The 23,105-nt window shown below is 35.3% G+C and overlaps 1 protein-coding gene across 6 annotated transcripts in view; it reads left to right on the forward strand.

Moving 5' to 3' along the window:
• RELCH (RAB11 binding and LisH domain, coiled-coil and HEAT repeat containing) overlaps positions 1–23,105 on the forward strand; it is a 120,785-nt gene that overhangs the window by 13,605 nt on the left and 84,075 nt on the right. For all 6 annotated transcript variants that reach the window (XR_003435293.1, XM_027118694.1, XM_027118691.1 and 3 more), the window contains exons 2-5: positions 5,297–5,386; positions 13,642–13,713; positions 13,824–13,879; positions 13,984–14,097. Coding sequence is in view for 5 of the 6 variants with exons in the window: in XM_027118694.1 (XP_026974495.1) it covers positions 5,297–5,386; positions 13,642–13,713; positions 13,824–13,879; positions 13,984–14,097 (332 nt within the window). In the remaining variant the exon portion in view is untranslated. The remainder of the gene's footprint in view (positions 1–5,296; positions 5,387–13,641; positions 13,714–13,823; positions 13,880–13,983; positions 14,098–23,105) is intronic.

A 23,105-nucleotide genomic window follows, 5' to 3' on the forward strand; every position in this document is an offset into this window, starting at 1 on the left:
TTTTTTTTTTTTTTTTTTTTTCGGTACGCGGGCCTCTCACTGTTGTGGCCTCTCCCGTTGCGGAGCACAGGCTCCAGACGCGCAGGCTTAGCGGCCATGGCTCACGGGCCCAGCCGCTCCGCGGCATGTGGGATCTTCCCGGACCGGGGCACGAACCCTCATCCCCTGTATCGGCAGGCGGACTCTCAACCACTGCGCCACCAGGGAAGCCCCATCCTTATTCTTAATTGATTTTAAAAGCTATTCATTCCTGTCACTGCGGCTAAAACCTTTTAACATTGCTTTCTGCTGTCCAAGGCAACTTTTTTGAACTCTTTTTTTATTAGCAAAATTATATATTGCAGAAACAAGAATTTAATTCTTTTTAGGAATTTTATTTTTTCCCATTTTTGCATAGTATATGATAAAAATGACTTTGAAATATGTTATTATAAGGGTGCATCATAAAGTTCTCCCTGTAATTTTGCTTCTTCCTACCTTTTCAACCCTGTTGTCACATACCAACCATTGGTGTACTCACATTGTTTACTTAATGTCCCTTGAACATGTTTTATATATTCCTATCTCAGTGCCTTTGGCCATATTATTTTTCCTTCTCTTGGAATTCTTTTCCTCCATCCTCCTTTTGTTTTTTCCAGATTCTGTATATCCTTAAGGGAAGGTCCAGTTTATGTTCCTTCCTCTCCCTGAAGCTTCTCCAGCACATAGTGATCTCTAAATCCCCTGAACTTGTGGTATTTTTTGTCTGTCTCACTTATGGAGATTAATTATATGGAAACTTGTGGCTGTGTTAGTATTACTGAAATTTTTGTATATGTTAATGTTTTAGCTGACTGGATTTTTTTTAAGATGTTTGTTGGAGTTCCTGTCTCATATATCTTTGACTTCTTTCACACCTGGCACAAATGCCTAAAGTAGGCAATATATAAATGTTTATTTAGCATGCGTATAGAAAAGAGACCATATTTTATTTATCTTTCTGTCACCAGTGCGTAATATTGTGCCTGGCAAATAAGGCTTTGAAAAAATGTTGATGTTATGTTAAAGAAATGATCTTTAGGTAATGGGATCCTATAAATATGTAGGTTTGGAATATTCCGTGTGAAATTAGCTTTTCCCTGTATAGCCTGAGGAAAGTTGAGTCCAGGCTGATCTTTCTGAGGCCTTTCACGGTATCAAGCCCAACTTAGCTGGAATCTAGGAGATCTGAACCTGCATGCTTTTACATATTGTTCAAGGGAACTAATGGTTTAGAGCTCAGGCTTTGGCATCAGAGAGCTTGAGTTCATATTTTTACTCTGCTACTTCCTAGCTGCGTATCTCTGGGACAGTCTCTGTTTCCTTTACTGTAAAATATGGAAGGTAATGACTCCTCTTGCAGGGAGCTGTCACGAAGGTTAAATAAGGTTATCTATGAAAAATATCTGGCACAGAATAAGTGGTCAGAAAATCTTCAATATAATAACTAATGCTGTTATTAATAATAATATTCCTTTTAACCTGATAGCTGTTCATATGGTAAAATCATCCAGCATTATAGAAATTTTAATTTCAGTGAATAGTTTGTCAATAAAATTTCAGTGTTCAAGCCTCTTCCTAAGTTTAAGTCTTTTGATTTGACATTTAACTCAGTGTAATCTTGTGACAGAAAAGACAGTGGACTGCAAACTGGGAGACTTACATTGTACCCCTAGCTTGCTCACAGATTAATTTGCTTAACCTTTAACATAAAGTAGTCTAACTTTATTATCGTTATCTGTTTACAGCACGAAACTACAGTGGTTTATAAACTTATTAAGGCAAGAACCAAGTCTTATTGAATTTTATCTTTCTACTCCCTACCATGGATTAGTAAATATGCATTGAATGAATACACGGTTCAGTTTTCTCATCAAACTGGGGTTGATGGAAGGGTTGGACTATCTCTAAGATTCCCTCTAGCTCTCAAATATTTTGAACATAGGGGTCAGTGAAGTGAGTCCCAGTGTTAGAGAAGAACTGAGGATCAGAAAATATAAATGTTTTGCCATTGACAGATTCCTAAGATCCATTTTTAATTTAAGTGGATACATATTAAAGTGTTTATGCATGACCTCAGATTTAGATATAATTACTTTTAAGGTAAATTTGTTATATTTCTGTTTATTAAATTTATATACTATATACTTCTTTCTTTGTTACTTATCATGACACAGGCATGGTTCAGTAAACGATCTTTACTAAACAAATTGGAATTTAAAGCTAATTGCTTGACATTATTTTTCTTCCTATTCTTTAACTGTGAACTGGGTACTTTTGTGACTTTTTAATTATAAAATGCCCATATCATAAAAGGTATTAACTGTGTTTGGGGAAAAAATACCAAAGCACAAATAAAAAAATTCAAGCAGTATAGAGAGGAGTATGTATTGAAAAATTTTAACTCTACTTCTTGGAGTCAGTTATATCTATAACCTTTAAAAATTATTATTCAGTATTTTATTGTAGCTTCCTGTCAGTAACCTGGTACATTATAGTTGTTCACTAAATGTTCACTGAATTAACCAATGCTCTTTACCAGTCAGGAGCTGATCAATTTTCCTGGTACACTTAGCTTTTAAAGTGCTATATAATTTCCATGAAAGATACCTTTTCCAGGGTCTGAAACTCATTTTTTTAACTATCGTAAAAGTTACCTTCTGTCATTAGTACTAAAAGATTAAATGTATATATAAATAAGACTACTCTCATATGTGATTTATAAAGTCAGTCTGCATGCCTTATAGTCACACTGTGTATAATGGTTTTAGTTTTCAGACCTAGTAAAACTTACATACAGGTTTTACTTGTTTGCCAACTATGATGAAAGTCCCTGATCATTCGGTTTCTGAGTTGTAAAGTGAATTACTAAGAAGTTACACAATCTTGGAATTTGAAGAAAGGCTTTGTGGTATACTTTATATTAGAAAGTGGTAGTAGCTTCTTTCTTAATAAAAGAGGCTAATTTTTCCAAACTCTTCCTCTTTTATATTAGAGTATTTGGAAAGGCATGTGCTTGCCCTGGAAAAGAATTGTGCATATTTGTCTAGGAGCTGTAATATTACCTATTAGTCTTAAATTCCAAAGTACATTTTATGTACAAAATCTGTTATACGTTAGCCCCATCAAAGTGAAAATTACTTCCTTCTATAATTTTTTTCTGACATGGAATAAATTTTAATAAATTAGGAGATTTCTTTTATGATACTATAGTTATTGTTAGTTAAAAAGACATTAGAACTTTTTTTCTTGGAGAATATAAAATTGTTGGCTTGGAACTAAAAAAAATAATTAGAATATATTTTTCAATGGCCATAATAATACCAAGTCAAAAATTAAGCAGTGTTTGCTTTCCCCAAGAACTCTTCCTATTGCATAGGTGATTTCTTTGAAACTTTTAGAGAAATAGTAACAGTATAATGGAGGAATGATATATGGTGATCAAATAGGCTCTAACCTAGGCCTGTATGTGTGATTGAAAATACTCTAACCTAGGCTTGTATGTGTGATTGAAAATACTAGAAAACACTTAGAAAACTAACATTAGATAGATACTTAACATAATAGAAAAATATTTATCCAGAATCAACAACCAACATCATACTTAACAGTTCATGATAACCCAAACTCCTGTCAATATATAGAACATTACTGTCACCCCAGAAAGTTCCCTCATGCTCCTTTCCGGTCAGTCAGTCCCCACCCCTTTCAGCCCCCCACTCCAAGAACCACTATAATGATTTTTTTCTACCATAAATTACTACTGCCTATTCTAAGAGTTCATGTAAATGAAATTATACATTATATACTCTGCGTAAGGCTTCTATCATTCAGCATAAAGCATTGAGATTCAGTCATGTTGTGGCATATATCTCAATAGTTTTTTTTTAATTGCTGAGTAATGTTCCTGAGTTCAGCCTATATTTAATATGAACTTTCTAGATTTCTGTGGTTACTATTGTTATTTGGTGTTTCTTGGTTTATGCTTAAAATAAATTATGCTCTAATGAATGGTACTGTAATACTTGATTTTCTGTTATTTGTTTATGCTGTCTTAAAACTTAAGTTAATAGCAAGTTGTTATTTATCAGATATAATTAAATTGCAGGGGAATTAAATGCTTCTGTGAATAGAAACAGTGTTCTCAGAAGAGTACTATATATAGAATTTCACTTAATAGGAATTTAAAGATAAGTGGTACATTGATAATGACATAGCTGTATTTGAAGAGTCAACCATTTCAATTATTGGCATGTACTAATTGTTTTAAAAGGAGGTGAGGGAGCCCTACGTGGAGTTCAAATCTTTATTTCTGTAACTTGCATTCATTTGTCCAGACTGTGCTTTCTAAACACAGATAATCTATTCCTTAGAGCAATATATAAACAGTAGACACTATGTAAGTAGCATGATTTAATAGAATGAGTTGACCTAGCCTCTCATTTGTCCCTTCTTTGCATTAGCTAACTAGATCTCCTTTAGTGAGTATCAGCATTGATTTCTTCCTTTAAGTGAGAATGTTTACATCGTGTTTTTCTGTTTAGGGACACTTAAAAATCTGGCAAAAGCTAGGGACACTCCCCACTACCACCATGCACTTAAAACACAGAACTCTTGAAACCCCTTCATTTGCCTTTTGCATCCCATATTACAAATTCAATAAATGAAGTCTTTAGGAATTATCTTGTTTACTTTCTTTTACTTAAACCCACATCCATTTCACTACCAGGACATGTTGGTTCTACATCAAAAAATAACCCTGAACACTTCTCACATTTCTACTACCTCTATTCTAGGCCAAATGTGATCATCTCTCACCTACATGACTCTAATAGCCTCTTTTTTTTTAATTGTTATTTTATATTAAAGTGTAATTGATTTACATAGTAGCCTCTTAACTGGTCTCTCTACAAATCACTTTCCTTACAGCAGCCAAAATGATTTTCCAAAAATGTATGTGTTTTTGTTGTTTTCCATTGTACTTGGAATAAAATTCAAACTGTTTACAGTTTTGTTGTCCTTAGCTGGGCTTGCATTATATCCTGTGTGTCCATTATTCAGGAGTTAGTTAGAGATCTGGGCAGGGAAACATGAGTTACTTCAAAGTAGCTTAATTGGTTTGAGCATTTTTACCTTATTGTTTTAATAGAATTCCTATATCTTAGAGTCACAGTTTATTCACTGGAAAAAAAAATCTTAGCTAATTGATTTCCAATCCCTTATTTTGGCAGTTAAATAAAAATCTGTTTAATTCTATTTTTTTTTTGGTTTATTACAGATCGAGCTGGGAGCATCAGTACCCTTGATTCTTTAGACTTTGCAAGATATTCAGATGATGGTAACAGGGAAACGGATGAGAGAGTGGCAGGTGAGTAAGATTGTAAAGACAGATTTGGATTTTTGGACATTCCAGAAATAATAAAATGACTTGAAGAATTCTCCTCTTTCTATAATTTGATATGTGAATATATTGATATAGTTATTATACAAAGTTATGTTACTAATTTATTGGCTGAAGGGAACATCCCAGCCCCCAACTGCTCTTTCCAGTGGTGCTCTGAATTTTTGGTTATGCACACCTACAGTTTGCTGAATTCTGCTTGTAGCCAGTAGTTTACAACCATGTAGTTATACAACTGGTGTAAAAGAGGTTTAAGTTAGCCATGGTTTAGTACAAAGTTAGTTGGTCATTGGCCTCCTCATTCCTTTTATCCTCCAAACCAGGGCTGAGTAATATTCATGTGTTATATACCAATACAGCTCTACTGATTGTTAAAATTGGTTTAAATACTTCTATGCTGGTTGGTGAATAAAATTTTGCTTGGTTCCCTGGATGCTCCCTGGCCATCACTGCATCTCTCCAGAAACTTCTCTTGACTTGCCTGTGATCCAGAAAATAAAGGGTTAATGCTTGGTCCATCAGGGGCCTCCAGGACCTTGCCCATTCCAAAAAGAAGGCCAACATCCTTATTAGTTGCTTGGTTTCTCATTCCAATCTCCTTCCCCTCTCCATCCTCCCACCATTTCTGCCTTTTAGGCATCACCACTGGATCTGTAGGGACTTCAGAAAACCAATTTGTACCCTCTGTGTTCTGCCCACATCAAATGAGGCCAGTTGGATTCTTCTGGGGGTCCACCCTGGGATTTACCAGTGTAGCAGCTCTGGCTCCTCAGGTGTCAAGTGACTGGTACTTTTCTGGTGCTTCAAGGCTGTGGCTGTCTGTTATTGAAGTAATTTTTGAATGTCTTATTGGAATTGTAGTTTTCATAGGACGTTGACTCTGAGATAGATGGGAAGCAGACAGACATCAGTTAGGTATTTTAATCCACCAGAATGGTGGGCACACCTGGCACAGGAAGGATGCCACGTGGGACAGATGGGAGCCTGTGAGGGAAATATTTTTCTTCCATTTACTGGGACAAGTTTGTTAAAACCTACCAAATGTTTGCCTGTCATAGTCATTATGAATAAAAGTGAGTGCTAATTTTTATATAGCACTTGCTCCATTCTGGACACTGTTGTAAATGTATATTAACTCTTTGAGTTATAGAATTATCATCATCCTCCCCTCCCCAAGAAACTGAGGCACTCAGAGATTATTAAGACTTTAGTGGCAGAGCTAAGACTTGAACGCAGATAACCCAGCAGCAGAGCCCACAACTGACTGCACTGTATGCTACCTCTTAGCATGAAGGATGAGGTTTGACCTGGTTAAAATGACATTCCAATATGTGGTTTTCATTTATAACTCAAGAATAGAGCTATTGAATGTTTAAAAAATCTCTCTTTCCCTAATCTCTTCCCTGAGTTAGGGGAAAAAAATGATGTAATTGTTTTTAGTTCAACAGAGGCTAAGAGAGGATTCAGCAGTGAGAACAATAGCATTATCAATTGAATGGAGAAGTCATTGGAAGAGTTTAATGCAGCTCCATATATCAAGTCATGATTTAGTCATAAGCATTATTAATTGAAAGCTGTATCAAAAAAGAAATCACATCAGTACTGTCTGAAAATTAGCAAATCAAATGGGAATTATTTGAATAATTTTAGGACAGACTTATCCTACTAATTATATCATTTGTTAAGTGGCATTGTTATATTTAATTATATAGTAAATGTTAGCTATTCTGTGTTTTCTGTTATATGTTAGGTATTAAATGCATGGTATTTTGGTTTATTAGAGACTAACCAAATATATTTAGTTTTGTATATTGTATTGTTGTTCAGATGGTTATGTATCAGAAAATAACTTCTACCCAGAAATAGACCACATAATTATTTTCTTCCCTTTAATTTTTGTTTGAAAACCTAAATTTTAGACTTAGTAAAATTTAAGAGGTTCATCATTATTCTCAGTATTTAGGTATTTTAGTATTTCTAATTAGGGGGAACAATGATATAGAAGCAAGATGTTATAATTAAGCAATATGTTATAACTAAGCATAACTAAGAGTGAATATTTTAAATATTTGGTAGTTTTGACCTTATATTTTTAATCTAAAGATCATATTCTTATCTCTAAGTTTGGGGAGATAAAGTAATTTTTGCTTACTATATAATGCTAATGTATAAATATATGCTGTCTTGAGAAAGAAATACTATGTGGTGTCACTTATATGTGGAGTCTAAAAAATAATACCAATGAATCTATATATCAACGTAAAACAGAAACAGAGTTGTAGACTAGAAAACAATCTTATGGTTCCCCAAAGGGGAGAGGGAGGAGAGGATGGGACAAATTAGGAGTATGGGATTAACAGATACAAACTACTCTACATAAAATAGATAAACAACAATAGTTACACAAACAATAGATAAACAATGCCCTCTGTAGCACAGGGCATTATACCTAATACCTTGTAATAACCTGTAACGAAATATAATATACAAAAAAATCGAATGACTATGCTGTACCCCTGAAGCTCAAGACAATATTGTAAATCAACTATACTTCAGTGTAAATGAGTAACTGAATGCTGTCTTCCATCTTCACTGGAAAAGGGAAGGAAATGTATGTTATTCCAAGAGAATGGCATTTAGACTTTTAATGCTCTTGTGCCATCGCCTATTATTGAACCAAATGTGTGATACGTGGATGAAAATTTCAATTAATCACAATTCCCATTTACAAAAAAATTTTTGGCTCTTTGCTAACCATTGCTAGTAACTTAGAAACTAATCGAAAAATGAACAATCCAGAAAAGATAATTATCCTGCCATCTATCATTGGATCACGTATAAACCTCACTGAGAAAGAATAAAAATCTCTTTTATTTTCGTATACCAGTCTTGGGCAGAAGGAGATTATAGATAATACAGATATTGAGTCCGCTGCCCCACGATGCAAATGTAGGGTCTGCTCCAGCCTTTAATAAACTGTTGCTGTTTATGAGACATATATATACTACTACATGTGGGTTCAGCATCATTCTTATCATCTTTTCCCTAAATTTAAATATCTGGTTATTTTTTCAAGTCTGTACAGGTGTTCCTTTAAAGAGGAAAAGATCTCTAAATGGGCAAATGTTTATTGAGCACCTGCTCTGTGCCAGGCACTGTTCCGGTTGCTTTATATAAAATACTTATTTAACCTTGTTAACAATCCTTCAAGATAGGTCATGATATCCTTATTTTATAGATCAGAAAACTGAAAAGCTTACCAAGATTGAAAAATTTTCCCAGTAGCCTCCATATAGCTAAAGGGCAAAATCAAGATGTGAACATATAGGTTTTTATTCCAGGGCTCACGATGTATCTTTAAGTACCAGGCTGGAGCTTTGACTCATCGGTACATTCATGTGGATAGCAGAATCTTATCTTTCCCATACAAGACTGTTTCAACATAGTCATTTTCTTTCCAAAAAAGTAAAATTTCAAAAGCATTTCATTTCAAATATTTTCCACTTCTGAATTTAGTAGACACCAAACCAAAATGAGCTTAATTTAACTGACTTTTTAGTAAAAGCCTTTCTATATGTTATTAAACAAAGCTGTACAGTGTACATACAGTGTAGCTGTTAAATTTTCAAGTTTTCTTCAAGATAGCAAGGGACATCTATGTTCTAGATATTGGGATTGCCATTCTTTAATTAGACATTTTGAGCATCTGCTACATATTAGGTATTATGTTAGGCGCTAGATACAGACGCGTGAAATAGACAAGAGTTTCTGCCATCAAGGAATTTGTACTAAAACCTGTCTATATCTGTAATACAAATAAATGTTCAGTACTTTGGAACTAGTGATAAGGAACTTGTTGATTTTAGAACCATCTGTATCCCTGTCTCAGGTTCACCTGATCCATCTTTTAGCATCAGAGTCTCTGATTTTATTTGTTCTCATACCTCTACCTGTTACTGTATTACTTCTCTAGTTCATACCTTAATTTTTGTATTGGGATCTAGAGAACTGCAGAAACTGTTCTTTCCAATTTGCAGGGAAAGACACTACTGAATGCTGGTAAGATCACTGATGTTTAGATTTATTAGATATGGCATCAAGTACTGGAATGCCCATTCATACAACTAACATTTGCTGAGTCCTCTATATTCAAGGTATTATACTGTTCTGGGAACAATAAACAACAAAGTAGACATATGAAGCCTTTTTAAGCCTACGTAATCTAGTAAACATTCTAAAATGAAATTCAAATTTTTGCCTGTGGGTTAACCTGGCCTTACCCCCTGGGTAAGAAGCATCATCAGTAGCCCTCTCATTCCTTAGCTGTTGGGCTGCAGCATACATATCCAGCTTTATCAGGATTAAATAAGCCTATCTGTCTTATTATAATATATTTTTCCTTAGTACAAATATCTTTACCTCCTGTTTGCAGTACTTTTTGTTTTTCTTATTTTCAACTTTACTTAAATCTTATTTATGGTTTTGTATGATTTAAAATAGGATAGATGCTCCAACAAGCCTTTTAAGGGCAACAAGCCTTTGATGTGAGTTGTAAATTGTTAAAATTTATATAAGTCATAAAGGTCTGAACTAGGACAATTGCAGAGACAGTTGAGATGAATGGTTATTTAGGATTCAAGGGCTGGAATCATTATGGCTTGACATTGAATTAATGTGGGAGTAAGGGCAAGAGCTAAGTGAAGAGTAATCTCCAGGTTTCTTATTTGGGCCTCTTGGTAGATAGTGGTGCCCTTAATGAAGAGATACTGCAGGAGGAGGGAAGACAGATTTGAGAGGAAGATGATGAAGTTCATTTAGATAGGATCAAATTCAAAGTTTATGAGACATTCAAGTGGGCATGTCCAGTTGATAAACAGGTAGCCCTGTTTATCTTGGGGAAGAAGTTTAAAGATTTCTGAATCTTAAGAGTACTGTTGAGAGTAAAACTGTAAGAGTGAAATGTTTATCATCCCAGTATATAGAATAAGAAAAGGACCAGGGAGGACACTCTGGGAAACACCAACTTTGAGATGAATGATAGAGGAATCTGTAAGAGAACCTGAGCAGGAGGAACAATAATGGGAAGAATTTTCTTCTTTTAAAGTTTAAGGAGGAGGAATTTTTTTCCCCCTCAGAAGAATATAGAAAACTAAATGTCTACAAACCACGGAGATTGCATCTTGCTTCCGTTCATTTATTTCTCACTATTTGCTAGGTCATGCGTAACAGTCCTCTACCTTTCTTAGGTCTGTAATAGGCAGGGAGCATTCTCTAAACCCAGAAGGAGTGGTGATGGTACTGCCTGGGGATTTTTGTATTATTTTAGGAATCTATTTTTATTCTAATTCATATTCTTATGAGAATTTTCCTCTTTTCCTAGAACCTTTCCTGGGATAATAAAATAAGTATTAAGGATGGGGAAATGGTATTTTATTACCACTATAATATTCTGATCAGTATTACAGGAAAGATCTAAAATATGTATTATTTTGAGTTTTGTGCCAAAAGAAGTAAGACTAACAAATATTTCAAGATAATATTAGTAATATATTTAGTTGGGGCAACAAAGAATCAATATTTCTTTCTGCTTTGAAATTTAACACTGCACCTTTGGTGTCTCGACATGGTCAATTGTATATATCCCAAGTCACCAGCACCTGATCTTGACGCTCTCAAGTACCCCTGATATAATGCCAGTATTATCCAACCCTATTTAGGAAATAACTATCTCAACTAATCTAGAATTGCTTATACTGACTTAGTCATTAAATATTTTGGTAAGATTGTAATATGCAGTATTAGAATATACCTATGTCTGCGATTACTTTAGTTCCAATAAAATTGCATTCAGCAGGGTTGGGCTAGTGGAGGGTTGGAATAGTGGAGTGAGCAGGCTGGTAGTTGTTTCCTACAGTGTTTTTTAAAAACATGTACTTCTTCAAACATTTTTATGAAGAATTATAATATTTGAAAAATACTTGGAGGTTGCTTGGTACAATGTATCTCTTTACAGGATAATAAATTTTGAGATTTAATCCAATATTTTTTTAATGAAGAAGTGACAAATTTATATATGTGTAAATATAGCTGTTCAGACCTTTCTTGTGAAACTTTCTCACATAACTGCAAATACTTGATCATACTGTGCCTTTACAGAGATGTGCTATGGCTTCAAAGATATGCCTTTGTCTTTTAAAGTCTATATTGTATATTAAGAAACATGCAGCAGAGTGAATTCATTTTGATAAGCACTATCTTTCCAGAGCATTGGTACCTTTTAATGACATTTGGCAATGTATGTGTAGATGTGCATAAAAATATCAATTCTTGCCGTCTGACATGGGTTTTTCTGGCTTTCTGTGCCTTGATCATTTAGTGTTTTGCTCTTGGTCACCTAAACTTTCACCAGTTGAATCTGAGTTTTTTTCACAGTTTGTGTTTTAACCAGTTTTTTTTAAATTTATTTTTTTCATATTTCTTTCATTCTGGTGCAGGGCATTTCTGATCTGCAATTGTTCTGTAATATGTTAGTAAATTGTAAGTGATTCTGGAAGCATAATATGTATACTCATTTTGCTTGTGGTATAGTTAAGTGCTTTTAAATCAAAATAAATTACCTAAAGTTTTGAAATAAAAAGAAAAGTAAACCTATTCTGTACTTACCTAACACATTGAATGTGTGCAGTCTGACTTTAAACACAAACTCTAAGAGTTTCCAGAAGTGTTGAGTTTTAGGAAATGTTTTAACTTTGTTGCACAGAAATATTTGCAGATCAGCATTGCTGACTAACAAAAAAGAAATAGTCACATACATGTCATCTGATTTTTAGTTGTGCTTCCGTGTTGCTGCAGGGAAATTCTGTGCATCAAAATAATTGGCTTTAATGTACCAGATGTGATTCAGTTACATCTTAAGTTTTTAATGAAAATATGCAAACTGAGTGAATTCTATTTTTTCCATATATTTTTATAGCCTTGTTGTCTCTGATAGCATTTCATTTGCCATCTTCTTTATTCTGTTTATTAGTCAATGAGGAAAAAATGCATCTTTAAAGTGTTAAATTTGCTAATTTTTATGCAGAACTATTTAAATTATAATTTTTTTAAATATCCAATTGTGACAAAGATCACTTAATTTTCTCAGAGCTTTACTTCACACAAATGGCTTTTTTCCCCCACATCTAAGCTTGCTTTTTCTTCAGAGCAGTATTTATATATTTTAAAGAAAATTCCCAGCAAAGACACATATAGTTAAATCTTGCTCATGATGAAACATTTTAAAGAGCTCATTAAAATGTCTCCTCAGTATTCATGTTTATCTTATAATCAGACTCTGTGGTAATAGGAGAAATCTTTAAGTTTCATTAGTACCTCTTACTATGAACAAATATCTATTTGAAGAGTTGTCAGAAACTTTGAAATTCTACTTAAATTTACTCAGTATCCTTAGATTACCACACTTGTAGAATTGTACTCAATCATTTGCTTTAGAATGATCTTAATTGTAAATTAAAAGACAAACTATTTCTATCCTTTGGCTTTAAATGAAACCTAAAATAACCCCCTCAGAACTTTTTTTTAGATATATGTTTAACATATCTGTGCTTGTTTATAGAAGACATACTTGTTTGTAGAAAAATTGATAGGCATCCCACATTTGTTAAATATTTAAACCCTGTTCTTTCAACATCTTAATGAAGGACTATATTCACTAATGTTTCTGTATGTTGATTTATAACATTATTCTAGATAATGCATTTTAAAATACATTTTTTTTAATCCTAAGATTTTCTTTAAGTGTATTTGCTAGGACTTCATCTAATTTTTGTCTTTTCCCCTAAAATTATGTCACCTGAAAACATTCCATTACATTTCTTACCTAGACTGAGTGAAACACAACCACCTAAATTACTAAGATTTTTATTTACCTAAAGGAGAGTATGCCATAGATTTTACTTTTAAATAGAGCTATTCCTTGTCAGACAGCTGGAACATTTGATCAGTAGTCCCCTGTATTCTAAAACTATGGAAAACATTCACCAGTTTGCTTGCAAATCAACTCTGCTGCATGCGTTCACAAGTTTCATAAAGATTGCATGCTTTCTGTTTTCAATACAAATTGTATTTTTTTTTCATACCCATCCTTGCTTTTTATTTTTTTATTTTTGTTTCCCTTTTCTTGGTTGGATGCCTGTGTGTGTTTATTCCAAATCCCTGTCCAGTCCTGGAGTTTGAACTACGGAAAGCCAAGGAGACCATTCAGGCCCTCCGAGCCAACCTGACAAAGGCTGCAGGTGGTGTACATAAACTTTTTTGAGACATTTTCTACTTTGACAATGTAGAAGTAGCTGAGATATTTTCTAATGTAAAATAGTAAAATATTATTCATATTTTCTTCCACCAGAACACGAAGTTCCTTTACAGGAACGAAAAAATTACAAATCAAGTCCTGAAATTCAGGTGGGTGAATGACAGATCTAAAAGTATCTTCCATATGAAATGGTAGCACAAGTATTGAAGGAAGAAGACTTACAGTATTGTATCTGTCTTTTATTTATCTCTAGGAGCCAATCAAACCTCTTGAAAAGAGAGCTCTAAACTTCTTAGTCAATGAATTTTTATTGAAGAATAACTACAAGCTGACATCAATAACCTTTTCAGATGAAAATGATGATCAGGTACAATTTCTTTTTGGTTTTCTTTTTTTTTAATAAGTGACGATTTGTTTCCTTTTTAATTTATAATATACTTATTTTCTCTTTTATCTAGTTTCTTTAGTTTTTCGAAAAGTTGTACATATTGTAAAATTCCATAAGGCTTCCCAGTCTAGTATTCTGTTGGCTTATAGATTTCCTCTTTCTACATAAAGACTTCTCATTCTTTCCAGGGAGCTTTTTACAACTCCCCTTATAACTATGTAATCTACTCATATTTCCATGTATTTATAAAATGTGCTTTTTTTTTTTTAACTTTAAAACATTTACTTAGTAGCACAGATTAATGTGTACTTATAAATTCAGTTTAACTAAAACCTCTTCAGTAACACTATAATAATTAAGATGATAGATAACAGCATTTAAGAGAGAATATTTTGAATAAGAGAATATAAGTTGTGTCTCTGAATAGGAGCCAATCTTAGAACCTCATTATTTTACTGATAAAATCTTATAGGAAAAGAAATGATGCTTTGTTTAGTGTTATCTCGTAACTCTGGAATATTTTGACTTCTTAGTGCGAATAGGTCAGTTTGAATCTTGTACCTTAGTAAAGTAAATACCAAGGAGTGTATTGTATAGAAATCAGGAGGCTATCATTTTAAATCAGGTATATCCCATTGGTCCATAAACTATCCCATGGATCATTTAGCAAAAATAAAAGTAGCAAAAATAGAAGTTCTCTAAGGAAGATAGCAGTACAGTTACTCCCTCAGTTATTGTAATGTATTTGGCAAAAACTAAATTTAATAAAATATATAGTTATTCTTTATTAAATGGTAGTTTTACTCAACTATATAAAAGACATTAAACTAATATTTACCTAATATAAATAATGTTATACTGTGATTATATTTCAGGTTAATCATGTTTTATCACAAATTTAGGTTAATGATCAACTAAACAATGAATAAGAAATATGTTGAATATATGAGAAACATTGAGAGGCCAAAAAGAAGGCAGAAAAAGAAGAAAAAGGGAACAAAGAATAGATGGCACACACAGAAAACAATAGCAAGATGGCAGATTTAAAACCCAGCCATATCAATACTCACTTTAAATATAAATGATCTATCCTTACAATTAAAAGGCAGAAATTACTGGAGATTTCAAGCTGGCTCTCTCAATAATTGATAGAATAAGGTAATAGAAAATCATTTAGGATATAGAACACTTGTGCTATGCTGTCAACTAACTTTACATAAGTAGAATTTATAAAACTTCATCTTTCAATAGCTGAATACATGTTTTCAAATACGTATGGGTCACTTATCAAAATAGATCATATTGTATCTATTAAATAGATGTAGGTGATAAAGCAAGTCAGTATTTAAGAGGATTTTAAATATTTCCAAATAACACATAAGTTAAAGAAGAAATCAAAAGGGAAATTATGAAGTATTTTGAGCTGAATGAAGATGAAAACAAAACCATCAAAATTTGCAGGATGTAGCTAAAGCTACAGGAAAGTTTATGACACCAAAATGTTTATAATATAAAAGAAGGAAGATTTCAAATGGATGAAAATCAGCTTCTACTTTAAGAAACTAGAAAAAGAAAACTAAGCAAAGCCCAAAGTAAGCAGAAGAAAGGAAATATTAAAAATGAGAGTGTAAATCAATGATATAGGCAACAGAAAACAATAGAGAAAAGCTAATAAAATAAAAAACTGAGTTTTTGAGGTTAATGAAATTGGAAAACCTCTAGCCTGACTCATTAGGAAAAAGAGAGAAGAAGCAAATTATCAAAATCTGGAATGAGCAAGGTTATATCACTATAAATTTTACTTATTATATATTTTTTAAATATATACCACTGGATTTCTTTTCTTTTTTAAAGTATTTATTTACTTATTTGTCTGCGCTGGGTCTTTAGTTGCAGCACGCGGAACCTTCATTGTCGCGTGCGGGCTCTTAGTTGCGGCATGCGGGATCTAGTTCCCTAACCAGGGAACAAACCCAGGATCCCTGCATTGGGAGCACAGAGACTTAACCACTGGACCACCAGGGAAGTCCCTAAATTTTACTCATATTAAAAGGATAAAATGGGAATGTTATGAGCAACTTTTCTTGAAAGAAGATAATTGCCAAAGCTCATTCAAGAAGAAATAGATTTGAGGAACTTTGTATTTATTAAAGAAATTGAATTTGTACTTAAAAACCTTCCAACAAAGAAAACTCTAGGTCTAGATAACTTCACTTGTAAAATCTACCAGGCATTTAAGGAAGAAGTAATACCGCTTCTCCACAAACTCTTCCAGAAACTGAAGAGAAGGGAATACTTCCAAACTCATTCTATGAGACCAGAATAATTCTGATATCAAAGTCAGATAAAAAACATTGCAAACAAAGAAAATACAGGGTCATTTTCCTTGTGAATTGGATGCAGAAATTCTATATAATTCTATATTTTACTATATCAAATCCAATAATATGTAAAAATGCTAATACATCATGACCAAATGGTTTATCCAAGGAATGCAAGGTTGATTTAATCCAAAAATCAGTCACTGTAATTCACCATTTTAAGAAACTTTTTAAAAGAGAAAAAAATCTTATCTCAGAAGAAAGCATTTGACATAACATGCATTTCCCATAAAAACTTGAAAGAAATGAGGAATTTCCTCAATCTCATAAAAGATATTTACAGAAAAACTATCACTAACATCATGCTTAATGATAAAAGATAAGGAATAAAACAAGGATATCTGTTCTCACTACTTCTACTGAACACCATACTGAAGATTCTAGCCAACACAAGGCAAGAAAAAGAAATAAAAGGCATACATTTTGGAAAAGAAGAAATAAAACTCTAAATTCACTGGTAACATGATTGTATATGTAGAAAATCCTGTGGACTACATAAAAAAAATACTATAGGGACTTCCTGGCGGTCCAATGGTTAAGACTCCACGCTTCCACTGCAGGGAGTGTGGGTTCAATCCCTGCTTGGGGAACTAAGATGCTGCATGCCATGTGGCAGGGCCAAAAAAAAAAAGATACTATAGCTAATACATGATGTTAGCAAAGTTGTAAGATACAAGATCAGTAAACAAAAGTGAATCATATTTCTGTATCCTAGCAACAAATAAACATTGAACTTTTAAAGATACCATTTACAAAAGTATCAAAAAATAGGAAATACTTAGGGATAAATCTGATAAAGGATTATACATTAAAAACTATTATACATGCTGAGAGAAAGTAAAGAAGACATAAATGAAGAGATATATTGTGCTCATATATCAGAAGATTCAATATTGTCAGAGTGTCAGTTTCAGCAAATTGATTTGTATTTTCAGTGCAATCCCAATCAAAATCTCACCAGTGTTTTTTGTAGAGATTAATTAGTTTATTCTAAAATTCATATGGAAATAACATAGTATAGCCAAAACAACTTTAATAAAGAAGAACAAAATTGGGGGACTTCAGCTACCTGACTTCAAGATATTGTAGTTTAGACAGTATCTTATTGGCATAAAGGTAGACAAATAGATCAATAGAACATAATAGAGAGTCAAGAGATTAATTTATGCATAGATGATCTTTTGATGTCTGACAGAATGCAAAGTAAATTTCATTCAGAAAGGACAGTCTTTTTTATAATTGGTACTGGAACATTTTGATATCTGTAGACCTCCAAAAATGAATTTCAAACCATACCTCACACCATCTACAAAAATTAATTCAAATGGATCATAGCTTTAACTTCTAAAACCATAAGGCTCCTAGAAGAAAACATGGAAAAAATTCATTGCAACCTTGGAAGATAGGCCAAGATTTCTTATATATGACACCAAAAGTATGGTGTTCTTCAGCAAAATTGTTCTCATCAAAATCAATAACTTCTGCTCTTTGAGAGCCACTCTAAGCAAATGAAAAGGTAAGCCATAGATTGGGTGAAATATTTGCAAGTAACATATATGATAAAGGACTTTATCCAGAATATTTAAAGAACTCTCTAAACTGAATAATAAGAAAACAGCCCAATTTTTTAAAAGCATGGACAAAAAAATTTAAACAGATACTTCAACAGAGAACATATATGGATAGCAAATAAGCACATGAAAAATGTGCTCAGCATCTTTAGTCATTAGGGAAATGCAAATTAAGTCACAATGAGAATACCATAACACTTAATAGAATGTCTGAGACTGTACCAAGTCTTGGCAAAGTTGTGGAGTAACTAGAAATCTCATCTTTGCTAGTGAGAATGCAAACTGGTACAGTCACTTTGGAACACTTTTTGGCAGTTTCTTTAAAAAGTTAAAACTTTCACCAACTATATGACCTGGTCATTCCATTCATGGATATTAAAATCCAAGAGAAATGAAAGCATATGTTCATACAAAGACTCCTTCACAATGTTCACAGCAGCTTTATTTATGGTAGCTAAAATCAGGGTAACAACCCAAATATACAAGAGCAGGCGGTTGAATAAAACATTTTAATATATCCTTATAGTAGAATACTACACAGCAACAAAAAGGAACGAACTGCTGACAGATACAACAACACAGATCAGTCTGAAAATCCTTAATCATTAATTTGGGTGGAAAAAAACAGACAAATATAGTACTTGCTGTATGAATTTATAAAAAATTCTAAGAAATGTAAACTATGATACAGTGACAGAAAACAGGTCAGTATTTGCCTAGGAACAGGGCACCTGTGAGGAATAAGAGGGAAGGATTACAAAGGGGCCAAGAAAACTTTTGGGAGTGAACAAGTTCATCTTGTTGATTGTGGTGATCTATTCAGGGGTACACACAGATGTCAAAACTTATCAAATTGTACATTTTAAATTAGCTCGTGGATTTAAATCATGCAGTTTATTGTGTATTAATTATATACCTCAGTAAAGCTGTTTTTTATGAAAGGCAGTGGAAATGCTCATCAATAACCTGTTCTTTAACCATTAGACAACATTTAGTGCTAATTTCAAATGACCTAAAAGCAGAGCTATATAGAGCCCTCACTCTCCTCATGTTTAGTCTCTAGACAAAGTGTAAAACTTTTTGCCCTGTTTTATTTCTGATCATATACCCCGATTTTACCCTCTTAGTGGCACTTATCATTACCTGCAATTATTTCTTGTCTCCCTGACTAGACTATAAGTTTCTTGAGGCTAAAAGAATCTCTTGTTCATCTCTGTATCTGCAAGTATAGTAAAACTCCGTAAATATTTATTGATAGTTTTCTCATATTTTTATCTGCATGCAATCATTGTCTTACTGTTCTTTGCTTCCCTCCTACCAGTTCTTTCTTTTATGATTTTTTACTTTCTATCCTTTCTGTTGTGCTATGTGAAATTTTTTTTTTTTATAAATAAGCGTTCTGTGTATTTTCAACTTCTCTCAGAATATCCTTTTTGCTTTAAATAACACTTGTCTCTTAACTGAGGACGCTGTTTCCCCTATTTTCCAAGTACGAGATGGTGGTGCCTCTCACACTCTAGAACGAGGATGTTTTCTCCCAGGATGTTTTCTCAATTGGAACATACACTTTGACATTACAATAAAATTATGATTATGTTGAATTTTCAAGATATTAGCAATAAGGGGACTTCCCCAGTGGTCCAGTGGTAAAGAATCCTCCTTCCAGTGCAGGGGACGTGGGTTTGATCCCTGCTCAGGGAATTAAGATCCCACATGCCATGGGGCAACTAAGCCCACGTACCACAACTACTGAGCCCGCATGCCACAAACTGCAGAGCCCATGCACTCTGGAGCCCGCACGCCACAACTAGAGAGAGAAAAAAACTGCACACCACAACTAGAGAGAAGCCCAAGCACCAAAACGAAGAGCCCGTGTGCCACAATGGAAGATCCCACATGCCGCACTAAGTCCTGATGCAGCCAAAAAAAAAAAAGAAGGATATTAGCAATAAGGAAAAGATAAATTTCAGGGGAGGAGCTTCAAGATGGCGGAAGAGTAAGACACAGAGACCACCTTCCTCCCCACAAATACATCAGAAATACATGTACATGTGGAACAACCCCTACAGAACACCTACTGAATGCTGGCACAAGACCTCAGACCTCCCAAAAGGCAAGAAACTCCCCACGTACCAGGGTAGGGCAAAAGAAAAAAGAGACAAAAGAATAGGGAAGGGACCTGCACCAGTGGGAGGGAGCTGTGAAGGAGGAAAGGTTTCCACACACTAGGAAGGCCCTTCACAGGCAGAGACTGTGGGTGGCGGACGGGGGGAAGCTTCAGGAGCCACAGAGGAGAGCACAGCAACTGGGGTGCAGAGGGCAAAGCAGAGAGATTCCTGCACAGAGGATTGGTGCCAACCAGCACTCACCAGCCCGAGAGGCTTGTCTGCTCACCTGCCGGGGAGGGCGGGGACTGGGAGCTGAGGCTCGGGCTTCAGTCGGATCCCAGGGAGAGGACTGGGATTGGCTGCGTGAACACAGCGTGAAGGGGATTGTGCGCCACAGCTAGCCAGGAGGGAGTCCGGGAAAAAGTCTGGACGTGCCGAAGAGGCAAGAGACTTTTTCTTGCCTCTTGTTTCCTGGTGCACAAGGAGAGGGGATTAAGAGCACCACTTAAAGGAGCTCCAGAGACGGGCGTGAGACGTGGCTATCAGCGCAGACCCCAGAGACAGGCATGGGACGCTAAGGCTGCTGCCGCCGCCACCAAGGAGCCTGTGTGCAACCACACATCACTATCCACACCTCCCCTCCAGGGAGCCTGTGCAGCCCGCCACTGCCAGGGTCCCGTGATCCAGGGACAACTTCCCCGGGAGAACGCATGGCGCGCCTCAGACTGCTGCTATGTCACATCGTCTGCTGCCACTGCAGGCTCGCCCCACATTCGTACCCCTCCCTCCCCCCGGCCTCAGTGAGCCAGAGCCCCCGAATCAGCTGCTCCTTTAATGCCATCCTGTCTGAGCGAGGAACAGACGCCCTCAGGCAACCTACACACACAGGCGGGTCCAAATCCAAATCTGAACCCCGGGAGCTGTGCGAAAAAAGAAGAGAAAGGAAAATTTCTCCCAGCAGCCTCAGGAGCAGCAGATTAAATCTCCACAATCAACTTGATGTACCCTGCATCTGTGGAATGCCTGAATAGACAGTGAATCATCCCAAATTAAGGAGGTGGACTTTGGGGGAAATGATACATTTTTTTTTTCCCTTTTTCTCTTTTTGTGAATGTGTATGTGGATGCTTCTGTGTGATTTTCTCTTTATAGCTTTGCTTTTACCATTTGTCCTAGGGTTCTGTTTGTCCGTTTTTTTGTTGTTTTTTTATTACTTTTCAAAAATTTTTCCTTAATAATTATTTTTTATTATAATAACTTTATTTTATTTCACTTTACTTTATTTTATTTTATCTTCTTTCTTTCTTTCTTTTTTTTCTCCCGTTTATTCTGAGCTGTGTGGATGACAGGCTCTTGGTGCTCCAGCCAGGCGTCAGGGCTGTGCGTCGGAGGTGGGAGAGCCAAAGTCAGGACACTGGTCTACAAGAGACCTCCCAGCTCAGAGATCTCACAGAGATCTCCATCTTAACGCCAAGACCCAGCTTCACTCAACGACCAGCAAGCTACAGTGCTGTACACCCTGTGGCAAACAACTAGCAACACAGGAACACAAACCCATCCATTAGCAGAGAGGCTGCCTAAAATTATAATAAGGCCACAGACACCCCAAAACACACCACCAGACGTGGACCTGCCCACCAGATAGACAAGATCCAGGCTGACCCACCAGAACACAGGCACTAGTCCCCTCCACCAGGAAGCCTACACAACCCACTGAACCAACCTTAGCCACTGGGGACAGACACCAGAAACAACGGGAACTACGAACCTGTAGCCTGTGAAAAGGAGACCCCAGACACAGTAAGTGAAGCCAAATGAGAAGGCAGAGAAACAAACAGCAGATGAAGGAGCAAGGCAAAACCCACCAGACCTAACAAATGAAGAGGAAATAGGCAGTCTACCTGAAAAAGAATTCAGAATAATGATAGTAAAGATGATCCAAAGTCTTGGAAATAGAATGGAGAAAATACAAGAAACGTTTAACAAGGACCTAGAAGAACTAAAGAGCAAACAAACAGTGATGAACAACACAATAAGTGAAATTAAAAGTTCTCTAGAAGGAATCAATAGCAAAATAAATGAAGCAGAAGAACAGATAAGTGACCTGGAAGATGAAATAGTGGAAATAAATACTGCAGAGCAGAATAAAGAAAAAAGAATGAAAAGAATTGAGGACAGTGTCAGAGACCTCTGGGACAACATTAAACACACCAACATTCAAATTTTAGGGGTCCCAGGAGAAGAAGAGAGAAAGAAAGGGACTGAGAAAATATTTGAAGAGATTATGGTTGAAAACTTCCCTAATATGGGAAAGGAAATAGTCAAATCCAGGAAGTACAGAGAGTCCCATACAGGATAAACCCAAGGAGAACCATGCCAAGACACATATTAATCAAACTATCAGGGCTTCTCTGGTGGTGCAGTGGTTGAGAGTCCGCCTGCCGATGCAGGGGATGTGGGTTCGTGCCCCGGTCTGGGAGGATCCCTCATGCCACGGAGGGGCTGGGCCCATGAGCCATGGCCGCTGAGCCTGTGTGTCTGGAGCCTGTGCTCTGCAACGGGAGAGGTCACAGCAGTGAGAGGCCCGCATGCCGCAAAAAAAAAAAAAAAAAAAAAAAAAATTAAAATTAAATACAAAGGTAAAATATTAAAAGCAGGAAGGCAAAAACAACAAATAACACACAAGGGAATCCCCATAAGGTTAACAGCTGATCTTTCAGCAGAAACTCTGCAAGCCAGAAGGGAGTGACAGGACATACTTAAAGTGATTAAGGAGAAAAACCTACAACCAACATTACTCTACCCAGGAAGGATCTCATTCAGATTTGACGGAGAAATTAAAAGCTTTACAGAAAGCATACACTAAGAGAATTCAGCACCACCAAACCAGATTTACAACAAATACTAAAGGAACTTCTCTAGGCAGGA

This window comes from Aethalodelphis obliquidens, unplaced genomic scaffold, assembly GCF_003676395.1.
Source record: "Aethalodelphis obliquidens isolate GAN/ISIS:26980383/991018 unplaced genomic scaffold, ASM367639v1 scaffold19, whole genome shotgun sequence".
NCBI lineage: Eukaryota > Metazoa > Chordata > Mammalia > Artiodactyla > Delphinidae > Aethalodelphis > Aethalodelphis obliquidens.